Consider the following 18,869-nt stretch of genomic DNA (forward strand, 5'->3'; position numbering starts at 1 on the left):
GCCGTGATTATTTCAGTTTGGGATAAGATTTCAGTGTGTTACCCTTCAAAAGAAAAAAAACGTCCTTTTTCACCAAGTGGTTCAAGAACAGCATTCAATTTACCTGGGGTACGTCTTGGAGCGGGATTTGGGGCAAATTCTACAGGAACATTACGGTTACCAGAAAATTATTCGGAAATCGGTTGTGTTAACTTTCACTTTAAGGAGAGAGTAAACCACACTCTTGCCAAATACAAATAAACCAGGGATGTGGGGAAAATGCAGAAACAAGTTGCTGAAAAAAGACTGTGTTACGCATCTTAGCTAGAAATGATCGTAAACTAGGGACACCGTAACCCTGAGTTAACTCTATAACCGAAGATTGTTCCGAAATAATTTCTGATAACTTTCACTTGAAATAGAGAGTAAACTACACACTGCCGACTGTTTGCGATAGCTTGCAAAATAATGACGCAGCGCCCATTTTTCACGGCCAAGATGATTACCAGGAGAAACTATTTAATTAGGCGCATTAATAATGCAACTAATTAGCTCCCGTGTGGGCCGCTAAAGACGATGAGCGTAGGGGAAAGCGCACCTCATCAGCTGATTAATTAGCGCTCCGACGGTTGAGCGCCTTGACGGCCTACATGCGATCGGATGAGAGTCGGCATAATGAGAGTACATTGGGTCGATGGTGCTGGTTAATTAGCGCGACCTGATCCGGGGGCCGATGTTGTTTACGCCGCAACGTCTAATGAGCTCGGCCGAGAGGCTGCTCGGCATTCGTCTGACCAGAAAATCATTGTCATGTTTCGATAATCTATCTGCAGGGGCTAATAACGCGCTCGATAGTAATGATAAGTAATGACCTCGCCACTCTTTGTCCTATTTAGAATCTCCACTAATGAATAAAACGACTCGAAAGATGCCTGCGGGGCCCAAGGCTGCCAGGCGATCAAAGTTTTATTTAATAAAGTTATATAGATTTGAAAGGAATCGATGCTGTGTCACAGATCCTCCAGCAGGTGGCACTGTGTTGAGAAAAACAAAACAAATAATGACTCAACTCTAATGTACTTACTCAAGCTCCCGATCGACCCTTTGCATGTGATGTCAAATTGCGTACCCGGAAGTATAAGCGCCATGACCGACGGCAAAAGCACCTTAGCGAACAGCAGTTGCATAAACATTTGAGTGGAAACAAATATCAATAACCATGGCGGAAGAATATAACCACGACTTTTTACTATGGTGATTTTTTGCTGTGAGGTGGGCTGTGCGAAGCTGCAAGGTTCTAAGCCCATTTTGCATTTAATCGTGTCTCTTTTGATACAAACAGAAGAAGGCGATGGATATATGCAATCAATCAAAGTACTCCAGGACTTGCAGCAAGCATTATTTACGAGGTACGCTTTCTTTATTTCAGAGCAATTTTATGTTTCGTAGACACGAGTCACGTCAAAGACACTCAATGTAGCTACCAATAAGTCAGCTACTGATGCTGTAGCTAAATAAATAAACTAGTCTGTTTGTTAGTCGATTTGAGATTTGACGGCACCCTGAATAAAACATATTAGCATATACAGATAACGTTAGAGTCTTACCTTTGCCATTATGGGGTACCTACCCTTAACATGCATACCGTTAATCCAATCAGCTTTTATAGGCTTTTATATCAGCACCGGTGTATGGGGATACTCCATTTACAATGGTCGTGTGGACTGAAGTCAGGCAGACTGTGTCACGGTTGCCATGGCGCCCAGTTGGTCCCAGCCGGGTGGCGCCGGATTCTTTCGCGGTTGCCACGGCGCCGAATTTGCCCCGCCCATGGACACCAGCTGAGACGCGTTGACTGATTGCTCCTTGGGAGCACTTAAACGCGGTCCTTTGAGCCGTTAGTTGTCTGAGCATCTGTGGTACTTCTGTGAGACTTCTGCAAGACTCCTGTTAAACTCTGTGTTAAATGTCTAGTTCTGCGAATCTGCCTGTGTTTGATCCTGCTTTATTTTTGGCCTGATCCATTTGTTTTTGACAACTTATCTTGTTTGGATTTCAATCCTCTTCTGCGACCATCGATCCCCGGATCGAGTGCGCGCGCATTCCTCCTCTCCCTAATAAATTGTGAGTACGTTACGCTATTGGGTTCTAAATTCTGTTTCCTGCCCTGGTCTTTGACAGACTGGATGTTTTGGTTAGATCTGTGAATATGTTAGCTGAAAGAAGGTATAGGTCGGTAGCATAGCACTGACATTTTTGTCCGTGCGCAGTTGAAAACGGCTCTTCGTATGGTCCAATGTGCCCTCAGATGGTATCCTGCACCGTTTTGTTTGTCACATTGGCTAAGTAGCTGATGTCTAGAAGTTTTCTGGAGCATCGGATCTCCAAGGCCTAGATTTTCTTTTCCCGCTTTGCCGTGAAAGTCCATGTCTCTCAAGCGTAGAGGAAGATGGAAGTAACCAGCGCTTGCATGAGTTCACTGCTCTGTTCTTGTCCCTCCAGATGGGTTTAAGTCTGGCAAGTGCGGGTGTGGTTTGAGCGATCCTGGCCATGATCTCTGGTTCTGACCCCTCTTCTGATATGACAGCTCCAAGATGTTTAAATTTGGTGACAGGTTCGAGCTCTCTGTGGTTGATGGTGATGTTTGCAGTGATAACTTGGGGATTGTTGGTTCTTACTTTAGTTTTTTTCTGTGTTGATTTCCATCCCATACTTGATGCTTTGTCCAGATTCTCCGTGCTTTACTGTTCTATTACGTGCCCCCCAAAATTAGATACAAAGTCATTTTAATAGTGTTTGCACTAGGGGGGGCATTTCATGCCGGGGGGACAATTTTTAGAACAACCGGGGCACAGGCATCGCGGTATATATCCCACCGATCATATTCTTGTTTGCGCGACACTGTCCACCCGTGCGCCTCCAGCAGATCGTCTGGTGTGTGTCGGCGTGGATGCCAGGGCGCCCCAGAGATAATTGCTGTCCTTGGAGTTGAATAAGCTCATTCGAAAGCACCTCAGGCCGAGCCAGTCCTGCATGGTGTGTGACTGCGTATTGAATAATTGATTCGGGGGAGGAGGCGGAGGGCTTGCAAAAAGGGGGGCTTTTTACTATCAGAGCCCAGCGTAATGACTTCATATAATTAGACCGAGAGAGCGACAGAAGGGGAGAGGGAGGTAAAGTTCTAGAGAGGGGGGGTGGAGGACGGATGCAGTGCACAAAGCCCCAGCCTCCATGAGCGTCGAGCGGGAATGCTTGAGCATTGACATCAGCTCAGATAAGACGCAACATTCGGAGGAGGAGGAGGGAAAAGGGATCTTGGGGTGGACCACTCAAAAACAAAAACAAACGGCAGTGGACGAGTGGAGGAGTGGAGCGACTGGAGCTACTTTCACGCTTGGCAAACTTTTTTTAAGAGGGTTGATTGCTTCCCGAGAGAGCAGAGTGGAGTCAGTGCGGTGCTTGGAGAGGACGAGGATGGTGCTGGACAAGGAGGACAGTGAGTGATTGTCTCTTGTTGTTTGTTTTGGTCAAGGGGAGCGTGCAGGTCCCTATGCGGTATTAGTTCTCTATGTTGGATGAATCGCAAGGGGAAAGTGGACATGTTCAAGATATTGAACTGTGATGAGTTATTGAAGCGAGTCTTCTTTCTATGATAAAGATATCAGAAATACAATTTCTTAATCAACAGGGGATTTAAGACTCTGGTATTTCAGCACAGGCTGGTCACTTTGGAGCATTAGTTCACCATGTTGAATAAAACACAGGGTTAAAGGGGCACAGTAGAAAAAAAAATCCAGAATGTTGAACTGTTAAGTAAATGAAATGAGGTTTGGCTTCTACGATAAAGACATCAGAAAGAAATGACATAATCAAGAGGGAGATTTAAGACTGGCGAGTCTCAGGAAATTTGTGCCATTAACTCACCCTGTTGAATTGCATTATTAATAACACTCTAACACCCAGCGTTGTGAAATTACAACAGTCCCATTTTTCCCAAAAGTGGTGGGGATGTCTTTTCTTGTTGACTTTCTTCACAGTACCATGACATTGTGAGCTATTGTTGGGACTCACAATCATTCTGGGTGAGAAATTTGTATTGAAGCCCCTTCCACATGTGCAGAACATTCACAACCTGCAAAACTTTGCCGATTCAACACTTTGTTACCTTGGACTGGATTTATCGCATATAAGTATAATAAGTATAATAACGTTCCAATCAAATTTTACCCCTCAAAATTTGTTTTTGCAAACATTTCATTTTAATCTCCAAAGGCCTCCCACAACACCATATAAGTGGTTTAAGGATGTTATTTAATGGTTTTTTCCATATCTGTTACTTACAGGGTTAAAAGTAAAAGTGTCCGAAATGAAGGGTCTGGGTTCTCCATCAGAAAGAAATGGCATAATCAAGGTGTGATTTAAAACTGATCTAAGCATGCAGGTCAGTCACTTTGCGGCATTAGTTCACCATGTTTGAATAAAGCGAAGGGTTGAAGAGGGTCTTAGTATGGGAAATATGTCCAAGATGTTGAACTGTGTTCAGTAAATGAAAAGGGCATGGCTCCTACAATAAAGACATCATAAAGAAATGACATAATCAAGAAGGAGATTTAAGACTTGGGGGTGTAAGCATAGAGGTCAGTCATTTTGAGGCATTAGTTCCCCATGTTGAATGAATTGCATTCTTGAAGACAGAAGGTAAAAATGTCAAATGTTGAGTAAAAGGCTTATAAAATAAAGACGTCAGAAAGAAATGACATGATCAAGGTGTTGTTTAAGACTGATCTGAGCATACATGTCAGCCCCTTGGAGGAATAAGTTCAAGGTACAAGAGGGTCTTAGCACGGTACAAATGTTTAAGATGTTGAACTGTGATGAGTCATGTCAAGTCATGTTTATTTGTGACGCCCTCAATCACAAGGAGTCTCAAAGAGCTGCTCAGACAGCAGACTATTGCAAACTACAGATGATTATTACACCATCCCCTGATCTAAAACCTACACGAGGGCAAGGAAAAACTCAAAACTTCAGCATGAGGAAAATGAAAACACCTTAAGAAGGGACCGCACATGAGTAAATGAAAGGTCAGGGTTTTACGATGAAGACATCAGAAAAAAAATTAAATAATCAATTGGGAGATTTAAGACTGCAGTGTCTAAGCATGCAGGTCAGTGACTTAGTTCACCATGTCGAATGAAGGGTAGGAGGTCTTAATAGAAATCTTGAACTGTGATGAGTAAATGAAAAGATTATTGCTTTGACGATTAAGACTTCAGAAAAAAAGAAGACATAATCAACAGGTGCTCCGAATTTGAGACTCCTGTCCCAGACTATTTTGAAAACAATGTTTTTTAGGTGTTGATACAATCTGTTATGACTGACAACAAACTAAAAAAACTATGATCAATACATTTAAAGCAATTTTAAGAAATTCATATCTCACCTGCTATTCCAAAGGCGTGTCCCTGGTGTCCCTCCAGTCCAGAGAGAAACCACGCGGCTGTGCCGGCTGCAACAACAGGATCAGGGACCGCTTCATGCTGCAGGCTCTGGACCGGTTCTGGCACGAAGACTGCCTCAAGTGCGCCTGCTGTGACTGCCGACTGGGCCGGGTGGGCTCCACCCTCTACACCCGAGCCAACCTCATCCTCTGCCGCCGGGACTACCTCAGGTACCCTGACAACAGCATACCCAAGTATTTACTGCGATACTTGGTACTGTATTTATAATGGATTATTATCTACGTACAGTGAGCCTAAAAACGGATGAGCCTGTTAAGTTGAGACAAAATCTCAGACCTGATGACCAGAAATTTAAGGTGCCCAAATCAAGCTGAGAAGTTGGGATCACTTATAGACCAACTATTTTAGGATACATGGCATAAGGTTTCATACCTGCCCGAAGACTGTCGCACATGGTGTTGCTATTCTCACATACAGTTAACTCCAGAGCTTCTTAGTCTAGAATAGTTTCACGCTACAATACAGGACATCATGTTATTACAACCCTTTATTACAACATTTGCCTCCTGTCCCTAGTTTACTATATTTGCGTGTTACAATGTGGAATACGATGAGTTTTTTTAACCCCTTGTTATGGAGGTCTCTCCGCATACTTAGTTTATGATATTGGGACTTTTAGATTTTTATTGAAAAAATAATATTGGGGTGATGACATGATGTTCTTTACTTTTGTGACATATTAAAGTCTCTATGTCCGGTTAAGGACATTGCGTAAGAACCAAGACTTAAAAGTTGAGAGTAGGCCAATACTTGAAGAAAGTGACACAAAGTGGTCAAATTCTAGTCTTAGAAACATTAAAACTAGAGATCAAGTCCATAGCCAAACCCGATTTTTGCTAAAAACAGTTGAGGGTCCACAATACTGACACCAGCCTCCCAAAACTGGCTTAGAACAAGGTGTTGGACTTAATCAAATTTTACCTTAGGCTTGCTGATGATAGGACCAAGACTTTAGGGACTTAACATAAAGACCTAGAATTAAAAGTTGAGGGCAGACTTATGAAGAGGTGAGAAAAAGTCAAAACCAGCACTTTAAGGTACCAGAAAAGGCAAGAGGAATAGCTAGAGTAGTAAAATTCAAGTATTGCAATATTGAAACCAGAGATCAAGTCTATGGCCAACCCACCTTCTTTCTAAAAAAACATTGAGGGTCCAAAAATCTGACCCAGCCTCCCAAAACTTGTAGAACAAGTTGTAGAACTGCATTAATTTTTACCCTAGGCTTGCTGATGATAGGACCAAGACTTTAGGGACTTTACATAAGAACCTGGACAGAAAAGTTGAGAATAGGCCAAGACTTATACAGAGGTGAGACACTGTCAAGACCAGGACTTAAGGGTGCCTGAGAAAGTCAAAAAGAAGATCCTAAGTAGTCAAAATGTCTTCGAAACGTTGAAAGTAGTGATCAAGATTCCAAGGAAAGAAGTCAATGGCCAACCCCCTTCTATCTAAAAACTGTTGAGAATCCACAAGACTGACCCCCAACTACCTAAAACTGTTGTAGGGCAAGTCGCAGATCTGATTCCAATACTACCCTCGGCTTGCTGCTGATAGTCAGGACCAGGACTTTAAAAGGTACCCGACAAAGTCAAGAGGAAGATTGAAGTGGTCCAATCCAAGTTTTGGAAACGTTGAAACCAGAGCTCAAGTACATAGCCAACCCCCAATTTTCTAAAAACAGTTCAGGGTCCATAAAAGTGACCCAGACAGTTGGAGAACCGAATCCAATTCCACCCTAGGTTTGCTGATAACACTTTGCAGCCATTTCATTTATTTTTTGACAGGGATACCCTAGCCCTAACCTCAACCATGAACTATTTAGCAGTTCTCAATACAACATCGTTGCTAGATCTGGAAGGCAACTACTACAGCACACAGTCCATAACAAAACCAAAACAACAACAACATTTTCATGTATCGAAACCTCCAAAATCCCCACCGCCCCCTTAAAGCATGTAGCCGTCGCCAATCATCATAGTACGTCCGGGCTATCTATTACGGGATAGCGCTTGTTTCCCCGTACGAGTCCTTCGAGACTTCTTTGGGGCGAAATAACGAGCTCAGCGGTCAGCTGCACACCTCCTGATTCGCCAAACTCATGCTCGGCGCGCGCTCCATCTGGATTTGCTGGCCGCTAAGTCGCTCATTAGCCGCGCAACGCACTTAGCCCGGCAGAAAAAAAGAAAAGGGGAAAAAAAAGCCCCCTTTGACGGTTAAATTGGCCCCGTCGCCTCCTGCTTTCCTCGTCATGGGCCCGGCCCGGAGCCCTTTGAAGAGTGGGATTAGAACCATGTGATTTCTTTTAATTGGGCCATTAGCGGAGAATTAGCATTGAGCCGCGTAGCCCTCGTTAAACGGGGGGCAGAGGGAACGGACCCCACCGGGTGCCGAACACTCGTTAGATGACAACGTGGCGGTCGCAGAGGCTTTTTTCTCTCCGCTCGTTCGTTCGTTTTCTTCTGGGCCTACTGTTGAGCGCTAGGACTCCGCAAGATGAAGGTTTATCTTCACGCTTGGGCTTGATGTGTGTTTATTTTTATGTAAAAGCAGCACCGGTGAGGCTGCTAATGAGTCACCCTGCTAGAATTCAAGACTAAGTTTATCATAACGATGACCTACCGTGTTTTCCACTCTATTTGGCGCACCGGACTATAAGGCGCATGAAATCAAAACTACTTTAAACTGTGTATATTAGAACAATGATTGATCAGTTGAAAACCATCACGGATCAAAAACGCCAAACATTGTATGCAAAGGGAATGAAACCCAGGTCTTGGTGGTGAAATAACCAACACTTAACCACTAGACCACAGGTGTAAACTGGCCCGCCAAAGGTTTTAATCCACGAGACAACATTGAAAGAAGCGCAAGAGAAAAATGAGCTGCAATTTGAAAGATGTCCACTTCATGTCAATTTCTCTCTCTCCCTTTCTCTCTACCTATTTTTCTCTTTTTTAGCTCTATTTCTTACTCTTTCTTTTCTCTCTCTATTTTCCTCTAACTTTCTTTCTTTTGTTCCTTCTCTCTTTTCTTTTTTATTACTCAACCTCTCTCTCTCTTCTTTTTCATTTCTCTCTCTTCTTTTTAATCTCTCTCTCTCTCTCTCTCTCTCTCTCTCTCTCTCTCTCTCTCACATTCTTTTGATCTTTATCACTTTATTTCCCTATATATTTTAAATTTTTCTTTTTCAGTCTTATTTGTTCTCTCTTTTTATTTTGTCTCTCTCCTTTTTCTCTCTCATTTTTTTCTCCCTTTCTTTAGTGCTCTCTCTCCCTGTTTCTCTCCCTTTCTCTCTCGTGCTTGCTTTAATTTTTCTAACTCTTTCTATCTTTTCCGTCTCTCTTTTGTAAACTTTCTTGGGGCCCATTATTATGGGAGGTAGAAGGAAAAAAATCACAATAAAGTGAAGTGTGGTCCCCCTCAAACACAGTTGGGACGGTGCTGATTGACTGAACAGGAAGAAAAGATCAAGCAGGGCACCATCTACTGTTGCGGAGTGTTATTAACCCTTGTTTTTTTTCTTCTTTCCATTATTTTGCCAATGCAAAGACCCACGAGCCACTGAAAACAAGGCAGGAACGCACTTTTGGGCCCCCGCCCATAAGTTGAGACACACTGCACTAGACAACCATCCATCCATCCATCCATCCATCCATTATCTGCACTGCTTATCCTCAGAAGGGTCGCGGGGGTGCTGGAGCCCATCCCAGCTATCTTCGGGCAGTGGGCAGGGGTCACCCTGAATAGTGCCAGAAATGAATGGTGAAAAATGGAAATAACAAAGTCGCCTTCAAACATATAAATAAACACAAAAAAGCAAGACGAGGGAAACGACTTTTTGATGTACGTGATAATAAATGGAATTTTGCAGTTTTTTTTAATCTCCATTATCTAACATTTGTTAAGGCACCACGGGTAAAACTGGTGTGATAATGAGATAAAACCAGATTCCTTTTCATATGTCATCTGTACCCCTGATGTTCTGATGGACAAGTGTCAGTACTCTGTGAAACAGTGGTAAGCACATTCGCCTAACACATGAAAAGTCCCTTGTTCTAAACTGGGTGAGGAGAAATGGGCGCCACTGGGCTGTACCTGCCGAAGACGAACCACAGAAAATGGTTGGCCAAATGACCCCAGTGGTGAAGGGAACACTCTTATCCCAGCGACCCAGGTTCAATTCCCGTTGCACACGATGCTTTTCGATTGATCAATTATTGCATAAATGCGGTAGTAACCGTAACACCTCATAGTAATGAACACAAACATAAACATTTATATCATGTATATAAGGCGCACCGGGTTAAAAGGCCCATTATTTTTAAATTTTAGGTGCACCTAGTCTGGAAAATACGGTAATTTATCATAACGATGACCTACTCCTGGCTGGAAGCTTTTCGTGATTTGGAGTTTAATAGGTCTATAAAATGGTAAGTTTTTGCAAATGGGGGGATATTTTTAGGGGGAGTCAATGGAGTTTGGCGTTCGGATTGTAAACCAGTTTAATAGTGAAAGGTTATGACAAGGGTTAAGGCTTCTCCTGATTTATAAAAGAAAGTGAGCTTTTGAAAGACTCCCAGCCCTAAAACAAATCCTGAATTCCGGATTTATTGGGTGAGAAATTTGCAATGGTTTGGGGTTACGCAAATTAGCTTGGTGGAGGTCTGAGCATGGGATTGACTTGGTAAGGGAATGGGATATAGCGGACTTATATTCTTTTTTTTTAACCAAAATAACTATTAAGATTTTGTAAAGATTTAAAATAGAGAAAAACTCTTTTTGCAACAAATTAAACTCTTTCCAACAAATTTTTTACATGTTTTACTCATAAGGCATTGATACAAAGAAACTAGCATTAGCAGCAATCAACCATGCTTGTAAGGCTAGCATTAGTCACGAAATTATTTAGTATTAACTACCAACATGATGCTAGATGCTAAAACTATATTCTATTTACATTTCCGGCAATTTTTATTACATGTTTTACTATCAGGCATTGATGCAAAAAAAAAACTAGCATTAGCAGCTATGGAACGTGCCCGCGAGGTCAGTATTAGCAACAAAATTATTTTGTATCCACTACTAACAAGAAACTAGCAGCTAAAACTTTTATTTATTTTACATTTCTGACAATGTTTCTTACATGTCTTACTATTAGGAATTAAGGCAAAGAAATTAGCATGAGCAGCTATCAACCGTGCCTTTAAGGCTAGCGTAAGTCACGAAATTATTTAGTTTTAAATTTTCTTTTAAAGTGAAAATCTGAAATTTTAGGTATTGTATCTATCTTGTGAATATGGTTTGGATTAATTTGTGCATATTTCATTGAAATTTAAGAGTTAATATTAGGACATTAATGCAAAGAAGCTAGCATTGGCAGCTATCGACCGTGTCCACAACTTCTGCAACACTACCAATAGCTACAAAGTACTAACTGCTAAAGTGCTAATAGCAGCAAGCCGTAAGCCAGCCACAAGAACGATGCTATTTGCGAAGGCGACGAGCGGCTAACGCAAATAGCATAAACTTGTTTACCGTAAGTTCTCACGATTGAACATCATCATATCGCCTACCCAGACTTACGTTTTCTTTTCTTTGTGTTTTTTTTCAGGCTTTTCGGCGTGACGGGAAAATGCGCCGCGTGCACTAAACTGATCCCCGCCTTCGAGATGGTGATGAGAGCCAAGGAGAACGTTTACCACTTGGATTGCTTTGCCTGTCAGCTCTGCCGCCAGAGGTGAGATTAGCAATAGCATGCTAGTTAGCATAGCTGACCATATGTTGGAAGTAAGAGTATTGCACTGATTAGTACAGTAATAGGTTTATTCTCTTTTTAATATATGACACATGAAAGGGAGATAGTATAATATGCCAGTTCATTATTTTGACTAGTATACTTCACTATAATTTGTTATTTGGACTATTATGCACTGTTTACTTCATTGCTGCTGTTGGCTAATTATGTTGCTTTTTTTTAGGTTGGACTTTCTTATTTCAGGGTTTTGGTCTCTCCTGTTCTCCTTGCAATTTCAAAATCCATTGATGTCTTCCCTCCTTATTTTGAGTGTCTACTAAATTATAAACCTATTGTTTATCAATTTGTTCTACTAAATTACATGTGTCAAAGTCATAGCAAGTGAAAATGTTTGGAATTTGGCATTGTGAGGTTTTTCTTGCTGTTTCTTTTGCCAGTTTAATATTCACTGATGTCTTCTCTCCTTATTTTGAGTGTCTACTAAAATATAATCTTATCACATAGCGTAGTTGCTATGATAATCAGGAAAGAAAACATTTCGTATTTTTTCGTACTTTAGACATTGCAGTAAAAACAAGTTGTCTCGTGGGTCCAGGTTTTGCGTGGGCGACCGTTTCTTTTTAAAGAACAACATGATCTTGTGCCAGATGGACTACGAAGGCGGCCATCTTAACAGCAACGCGGAGAAGCCGTCTCAGTGACGGGTAAATGAAACACATGTTGTTATGCATTTTGATCAATTCACCGTTTTGTTTACAAAACAAAATCGGTGTTGAATTCTTCTTTTGTTGTTAATTGTAAGCGACTTCTTTATTTCAGTTAAAAAAGAGACTGGATGAGACGCTCTTTGGACTTTCTGGAGCTTGTGGAAACTTTTTGGAGGCAAACTGTTTTGAATGAGAAGATGTCAAGACATGGACGCACAAACTAAAGGATCAGCACGTAAAGGACTCTGTTGTTTATGATTCTTTTTAAATAAAGCTTTATTTAATGGTGAGTTCGTACAGGAGTCGTGAAAAAGCTGAGAGACCATCAGGTGTTTTTTTATTGAATCAGTTCAGCGTTTTTTTTTTTTTTTTGGTACATCTGAGAATTTTGGCGTCAATTAAACCAATCAGGGAGCAGTCTTCCTGGGTGCTGATTGGAACAAGCATAGATGTCACAACCAGAACGGAATCAGGACCCAATTGCATAACGTAGGAAGAGGAAGGGCAGCGCCCACGATCCGGTGCTCGCTGGACGCGGGAGCAAGCCCCTCACAAAATCGGATCACACAATCGGATCTTGATCCTAATACGGAAATGGATCTATCGTAGCAGGAGATGGCGGTGTCAAGGACGGAAAAACAGGTCGATAGCTGGAAAAGAGAGCAAAAACGTGGGCGGGGTTTAAAAACTGGGTCGTAAGCCAAGACGGGAGGGACAAACGGGTGCAAAAACTGGACAGGCGGGAGTAAGGGTCAAAATGCTTGCAATGCAAAAGTCCGAGCTCCAACGATCGCATTAGATTCTGTTTTGATAAAAGTATGCCAACATGCCGGCTTTTTTTTCTTTAAGGTGGTGTATGTAACTTCAAAATATTATATTGCTGACGTCATCTTCTGGCTGAAATCATCATTGAAGCCCCTGTTGCAAGTGCAAGCATGTGAAATACTTTGACGCAAATAAACTCTTCCTTTTCCATCTTTTTGGGGGTTTGGGTTGGCACTTGGACCATATTTAAAACAGTCCTTTTCTTACTTTCAGCATTCTCATCCAAGGATAAATGAAAATCGGGGGCATCCCGGTCACCTTTACCCCATAGTAAGACGCTCCGTGGCCGGAACACCGAGGGTAAAAGTAAGATAAAAGCTGATAGACACGGTGGAAATCGTATGGAAAATGTATAAAGGCTCTTTGAACTCAGTTGAGCATTGTAAACACATACCTAAAAGCCCCAGTGAGTAATATTTGACCATTAGATGGAATTGTTGTCTAATGCGAATAAAAATCAGTGCCAAATAAGCACAGTGTAGCAGCAAGATGTCAGACAAACATGGCGGAAACTACTAGGTATCGGTCCCACATTGTAAAAGAATACAATTTTAATAATAAAAATTCACATTGGTATGATAGTTTGTGTATTTTTTCCTTCTATTCAAATTGATGTATTTTTTTTAACTGAATGAAAGTTCTTTTTTTACCACTAGGAGGCAAATAATATTACACACAGTCCCTTTAATAGAGAACATATTTAAAGATGGGGTGCAACACATCAAAAGTTAACGCTGCAATCATGACTTTAAGCCAGGAGATGGCAGAGTAACACATAATGTGTGTGCATTTCTTACACACGCTCGAATAAACTCTTTTTTTTTCCTCTTTCGGGGGTTTGTTCCGCCCCAAACTGGCCTGATAAATGCAGGTAGGCACAAAGGAAAATAAAGCATAAGATCTCAGTTGGACATTGTCACACATACCTAATGAAGAAATTATATAACTTTCAACCATCTAAGGCATAGGTGTCAAACTCAAGGCAAGCGGGCCACATCTGGCCCGGTGTACAATTATATCCGGCCCGTGAAATCATGTCAAGTCAAGTCAAGTCATTTTTATTTGTATAGCCCTTAATCACAATTAGTCTCTAAGGGCTTCACAAGTTATTACATATAAGATTAGGTTACTCGTATGCTATAGAGTAGAAGTGAGTTTTAAGCCTAGATTTAAACATTTCCACCGAGGTTGCAGATCGGATCTCAGGGGGAAGAGCATTCCACAACACCGGTGCCCGGATGGAGAACGCTCTCGAACCAGCGGAACACTTCTTGGCTCTTGGGATCACCAGGAGACCGGCGCTCTCGGAACGAAGGCTTCGGGCCGGGACATAGGGGGAGATCAGATCTGAAAGATATGAGGGGGAAAGTCCATGTATGATTTTGTATAGTAGTAGGAGAACCTTAAAATCGCATCTTAGGCTAACAGGGAGCCAATGCAGGTTAGCCAAAATTGGGGTGATGTGATCGTACTTTTTTGTCCTTGTTAAAAGCCTCGCTGCAGCATTTTGTACCAGCTGAAGACTCTTGAGTCTGGTCATCGGAAGACCGGAAAGTAGTGCATTACAGTAGTCGAGACGGGAGGTAACAAACGCATGAATTATGATTTCCGCATCCGACTGAGAAAGTATAGGACGAATTTTAGCAATGTTACGGAGATAGAAGAAAGCGGTTCTAGTAATTTTCTTCACATGTGTTTGAAAGGACAGATCAGGGTCGAAAATGACACCTAAATTTTTAAGTGAGTCACTCTGTGTGATGTGGCAATTGTCCAAGTTCACTGCGGTTTTAGAGAAAAAGTCACGGGACTTAGAAGGACCAAAAACTAACATTTCAGTCTTTTCAGGGTTAAGACGCAGGAAATTGAGTGACATCCACTCTTTTATCTCAGTGAGGCAGGCCTCCAAAGTTCCACAGTTTAGTGTGGCAGATTCCTCCATCGGGAGATAGAGTTGAGTGTCATCTGCGTAGCAATGGAAACTGATATTATACTTACGAATAATATCACCTAGTGGAAGCATATAAATGCTGAAGAGAAGGGGGCCAAGCACTGAACCCTGCGGAACACCACAAGTAACACTAAATGGCTCAGATGTCAATTCGCCATATTTAACGCAGTGTGTCCTATCTGAGAGGTAGGATCTGAACCATAATAGGACGCTTCCTGAGAGACCAATCCATTTTTCCAACCGTTCTAGCAAGATAATATGGTCCACTGTGTCAAATGCAGCACTAAGGTCCAGCAGCAGCAAAAGTGATGATGTGCCCGAGTCCATTGCCCGTAGGAGATCATTGGTTACCTTAATCAGAGCTGTCTCAGTAGAGTGGTTAGCCCTGAATCCTGATTGCATTGATTCAAAGAGATTGTTCTCGGACATGAAATCATTCAGCTGCTGTGCCACTACTTTTTCAAGTATTTTAGAAAGAAACAGTAGGTTTGACACAGGTCTATAATTACATAAGTTTTCTGGATCTAGGTTGGGTCGTTTCAGTGTGGGTTTAATGACAGCGGACTTAAAAGCAGCTGGAACTACACCTGAGGCGAGTGATATGTTTAAAATATTTAGAACTGAAGGTGCAAGAACGCCAAAGAGACCTTTGATAAGTGAACCTGGAAGTGGGTCGAACTGGCAAGTCGTCGGTTTGGCCGTATTCACCATCTGTTTAAGATTTTCGAGTGACAGTTCACTAAAACGGGACAAAATACCTAGACAGCCACCATGTCGTGCATCTAGAGATTTGAGTGCTTTAGTATGTGTTGAATTAATACTGTCTTTAGCAATCTCTTCCTGTATGCTTTGGATCTTCTTAGTAAAGAAGACCATTATGTCGTGGGCAGAATGGGTGGAGCTATCTGGGATAGTCTGTTGCCTTGTTAGCGATGCTACAGTGTCGAAAAGGACCTTGGGATTGTTCTTTTGTGACGCAATCACTTTCGAAAGGTAGGCTGATTTTGCAGAGGCCAGGGCCGCTTTATACTTCAACAAACTATCACACCAGATTTGATGGAAAACTTCAAGCTTGGTAGCGCGCCATTTTCTTTCAGATTTCCTGCATTCTCGTTTAAGGGATCTAGTTTCATCATTAAACCAAGGTGTGCGTCTTTTAGGTCGTGATTTATGCCGGATGGGCGCAACTGAATCCAGGGCATTGGCCAGGGTAGCGTTAAATTCATTTAGGAGTGGTTCGATGGAGCCTATGTAGGAAGGAAAGGACGCAACTGCTCCTGGAAGAATATCGGAGAGTTTAGAAACTGTGCACATCTACAGTAAGGGCCCGGCTCTATGAAACGCTAATAACTGTTAAACTGCAGATCCCACAATGCAGCGCTTCAGCTGCCGCCACAAGTCTTTCCGGAAATGGTCAATCGAGTTGGCTGTAGCCTGACGAGCGCAGACACTTTTTAAACTATCGACTTACAAACAACACGTCGGCCAGTTGAAAAACATGATCGACAAATGCATTATAGTAAGTGTTTAGCGTCAGGAAGCAGAGACGCAATGCCCAGGGACGAACTTCAATCTATCACCGTATAACGGAAGGCTAAACGAAGAAAATCAGGGTGCTCTTTCTGTTGCTGTGCATTACGCCGATGTTAAATCCTCACATTGGCCGAGAAAATCGTTGATTCTGAAAACAGCCTTTCAAAACCGATCGGAAGATGGGCCTATCTTTACTGGCATTGCCGGTAAACCCATGAATCTTCTCTGTGGGGATTGCGTGGCCGTAATTAAGGAATTTGATGAAAAACGCCACTCCAAGACAAAAATTCAGAGGAAATACCTGAATGCACAGCAGAAAAAGAAAGTTGAAGGGTTAAAGAAGAATATGAGGACATACAAAATCCCGAAGTGAAAAGCACAATTTTTATTAAATTTCCATTTTTTTGTTCATATTTTGAATTTATAGAGGGCTCCGCGCTTTGTGCTAAAAATAGTAACACGGCTTCGTGCCTCCATCTTGGAAGTCTGTCGATTACAAGCGGTGATAGCGAGAGGAGCAAATATTTACTCAGTTTGTCTATTTATTTACTCAACTAGCTTCGTTTGTGTACGGATTTTGTCCATCAACACTATGGAAAACTACGTGGAGAGTTTAGACAAGCAAGCACGCGAGCGGTACGCTGCGAAGTTGCATTTTATTGGAAAATTGGATCCCTACAAAATTAAAAACAAGGACTGGAAGTCTGATCCCGATTTGTTGCCGTGTGTGACTTACATCGAACTTGTTAACTATCTTATTTTCCACCCAAGTCCCTTTTGTGAACTGAAGGATTTTAAAAATTACAAAAGTATGGAAGCCTACGACAGATTTGTTGAGGAATCCTCTTACTGTGTTTGTCAAGGTTTGTGATGTGGCGAAAACATGCGAACATTGGATGATACTACACTGAAACTCAAAACGCTATTCTGCCCCTCTCAGCCATTGTAAATTAAAGGTGTTAATTATGAGCCTTTCATCTAAACAAAGATTGAAAATAAATACAATTGCAAACAGCGCATACTTCATGTTTGTTTGATACATGTGTATGGTGAAGTAGTTATTTAATAATGTTATCCACTGAGAGAGAAGAAATATCTCATCAAAGTGGATGAAATGCACATTTACTATGTATTCTTGGTATATACTTGTTCAACATCTAGATCTTTTAAGAATATTTTTTTCAGAAATGTTACTCAAGAAGCAACACCTACAGTATTTAACCTAGCCATACTTGAATGGTGTCGACAGATGTACATGAAGTGCACATGATGATGATCTGCATTTCTATAGCGCTTTTCAAGTCAATGACTTCCCAAAGCGCTTTACAATGTGCTCCACATTTCCCAATAGCGGCCTTGCAGCCATGTAAGGCGCTAACCTACTTATTGGGGGTATTAGGGGTTCAGTGTCTTACCCAAGGACACTTCGACATGTAACACGGACGAGTCGGGATTCGAACTGGGATCCCTTGATCCCAAGACGAGCGCTCTACCTCCTGGGCACATGTCCCATAACCTTTTTAAAATGTATTTCTACATCATAAATAATTCAATTTACCTGTCAGAAAGTGGTCAGAACAAACACGAACACAGTCAAGCTTTGGCAAATTCGACCGGTTGATAGCTGCCAGCCACATTCGTCTTCGCCGTTCACTTTTCTCCTGAGCTTCAATCCCCTGATTGTAAACACACTTCGGAAGTCTAAAGAAGCCCTTCCCACCCTTTACCCCTCGGCTACAACAGCCAACAATAACGCACGTATTCGGCATTACAATGTAGAATCTAACTGGTTCGCTGAACAATAACAATGAAGTGAAAAGTTTTGTGGACTTCCAAAATGGCCGCCAGCAATGCATTGTGGGTAATCTTAGGACCTCGAAGCACTCTATAGAGCTTTGATCAGCTCGGTGGCCTTGGGGGTAGGGCGCCCACCCCGAGACTGGGAGGTTGCTGGTTCAAGTCTCGGACGGGTCATACCTTACATTACAACATTGGTACCCATTCCCTCCTCGGCATTATAGTCACCTAATGAATCAGTTGGGTTAAGCGAGGGGGCTGGGAACACCCTCCTCTGTCACAATTTCTCAGAAAGTGTCAAAAATGTGAATGTGTTCTTGACTCTAGCCCCCTCCCAGTGCTAGGGGGATATGACTCCGATACATATATATTACATATAGTTTTGACAGGAGATATTTTTATGGAGAGCAAAGTTGTTCAAAGTATTTTAATGTTTAAGTATGTTCATTCTGGAATAATGTTCCTGTCTGTTTTTGATTCATATTTATGAATAAAAAAGGCAAGTTTTAGTGTATTCAATAAATATTTATCCCGTACGGCCCGCACGCGACCAAAAGTGTGGTTTGAGTTCTGTCCCTCTGTGCAATTGAGTTTGACACCCCAAATCTAAGGACACTTGAAACTACGCACCTCACCTTTAATATTAAACTTTTTAAGGAGACCTCCAACTACGCACCCCCACCTTTACATATTATCATACCTGTCAACCAGTGCGGTTTTGCCATACAAAGTACGTTTATTATGCATTTTAAGACGTGTACGACGTACGAGAAAATGTTCGCAGCGGAAGCCTCTAACTCTGT

General features: G+C 41.9%; 1 protein-coding gene and 1 long non-coding RNA gene across 2 annotated transcripts; one reads left to right on the forward strand and one right to left on the reverse strand.

The window, feature by feature from the left end:
• Nucleotides 1-1,898: 1,898 nt before the first annotated feature.
• LOC148362905 (uncharacterized) lies at nt 1,899-7,671 on the reverse strand. The gene is made up of 3 exons (XR_015850829.1): nt 7,581-7,671; nt 5,423-5,655; nt 1,899-3,626 (listed from the first exon to the last, which is right to left on the reverse strand). It is a non-coding gene; the product is annotated as an uncharacterized LOC148362905 (long non-coding RNA).
• LOC148362906 (rhombotin-1-like) lies at nt 3,198-12,942 on the forward strand. The gene is made up of 5 exons (XM_088339353.1): nt 3,198-3,475; nt 5,437-5,650; nt 11,113-11,238; nt 11,852-11,960; nt 12,076-12,942. The coding sequence occupies exons 1-4, from the start codon at nt 3,211-3,213 to the stop codon at nt 11,955-11,957; spliced, it is 711 nt and encodes a 236-aa protein (XP_088195479.1). The 5' UTR covers nt 3,198-3,210; the 3' UTR covers nt 11,958-11,960; nt 12,076-12,942.
• The last annotated feature ends 5,927 nt before the right edge of the window (nt 12,943-18,869 follow it).

This window comes from Urocampus carinirostris, chromosome 7 (assembly GCF_059441175.1).
Source record: "Urocampus carinirostris isolate Australia breed hairy pipefish chromosome 7, RoL_Ucar_1.0, whole genome shotgun sequence".
Taxonomy (NCBI): Eukaryota; Metazoa; Chordata; class Actinopteri; order Syngnathiformes; family Syngnathidae; genus Urocampus; species Urocampus carinirostris.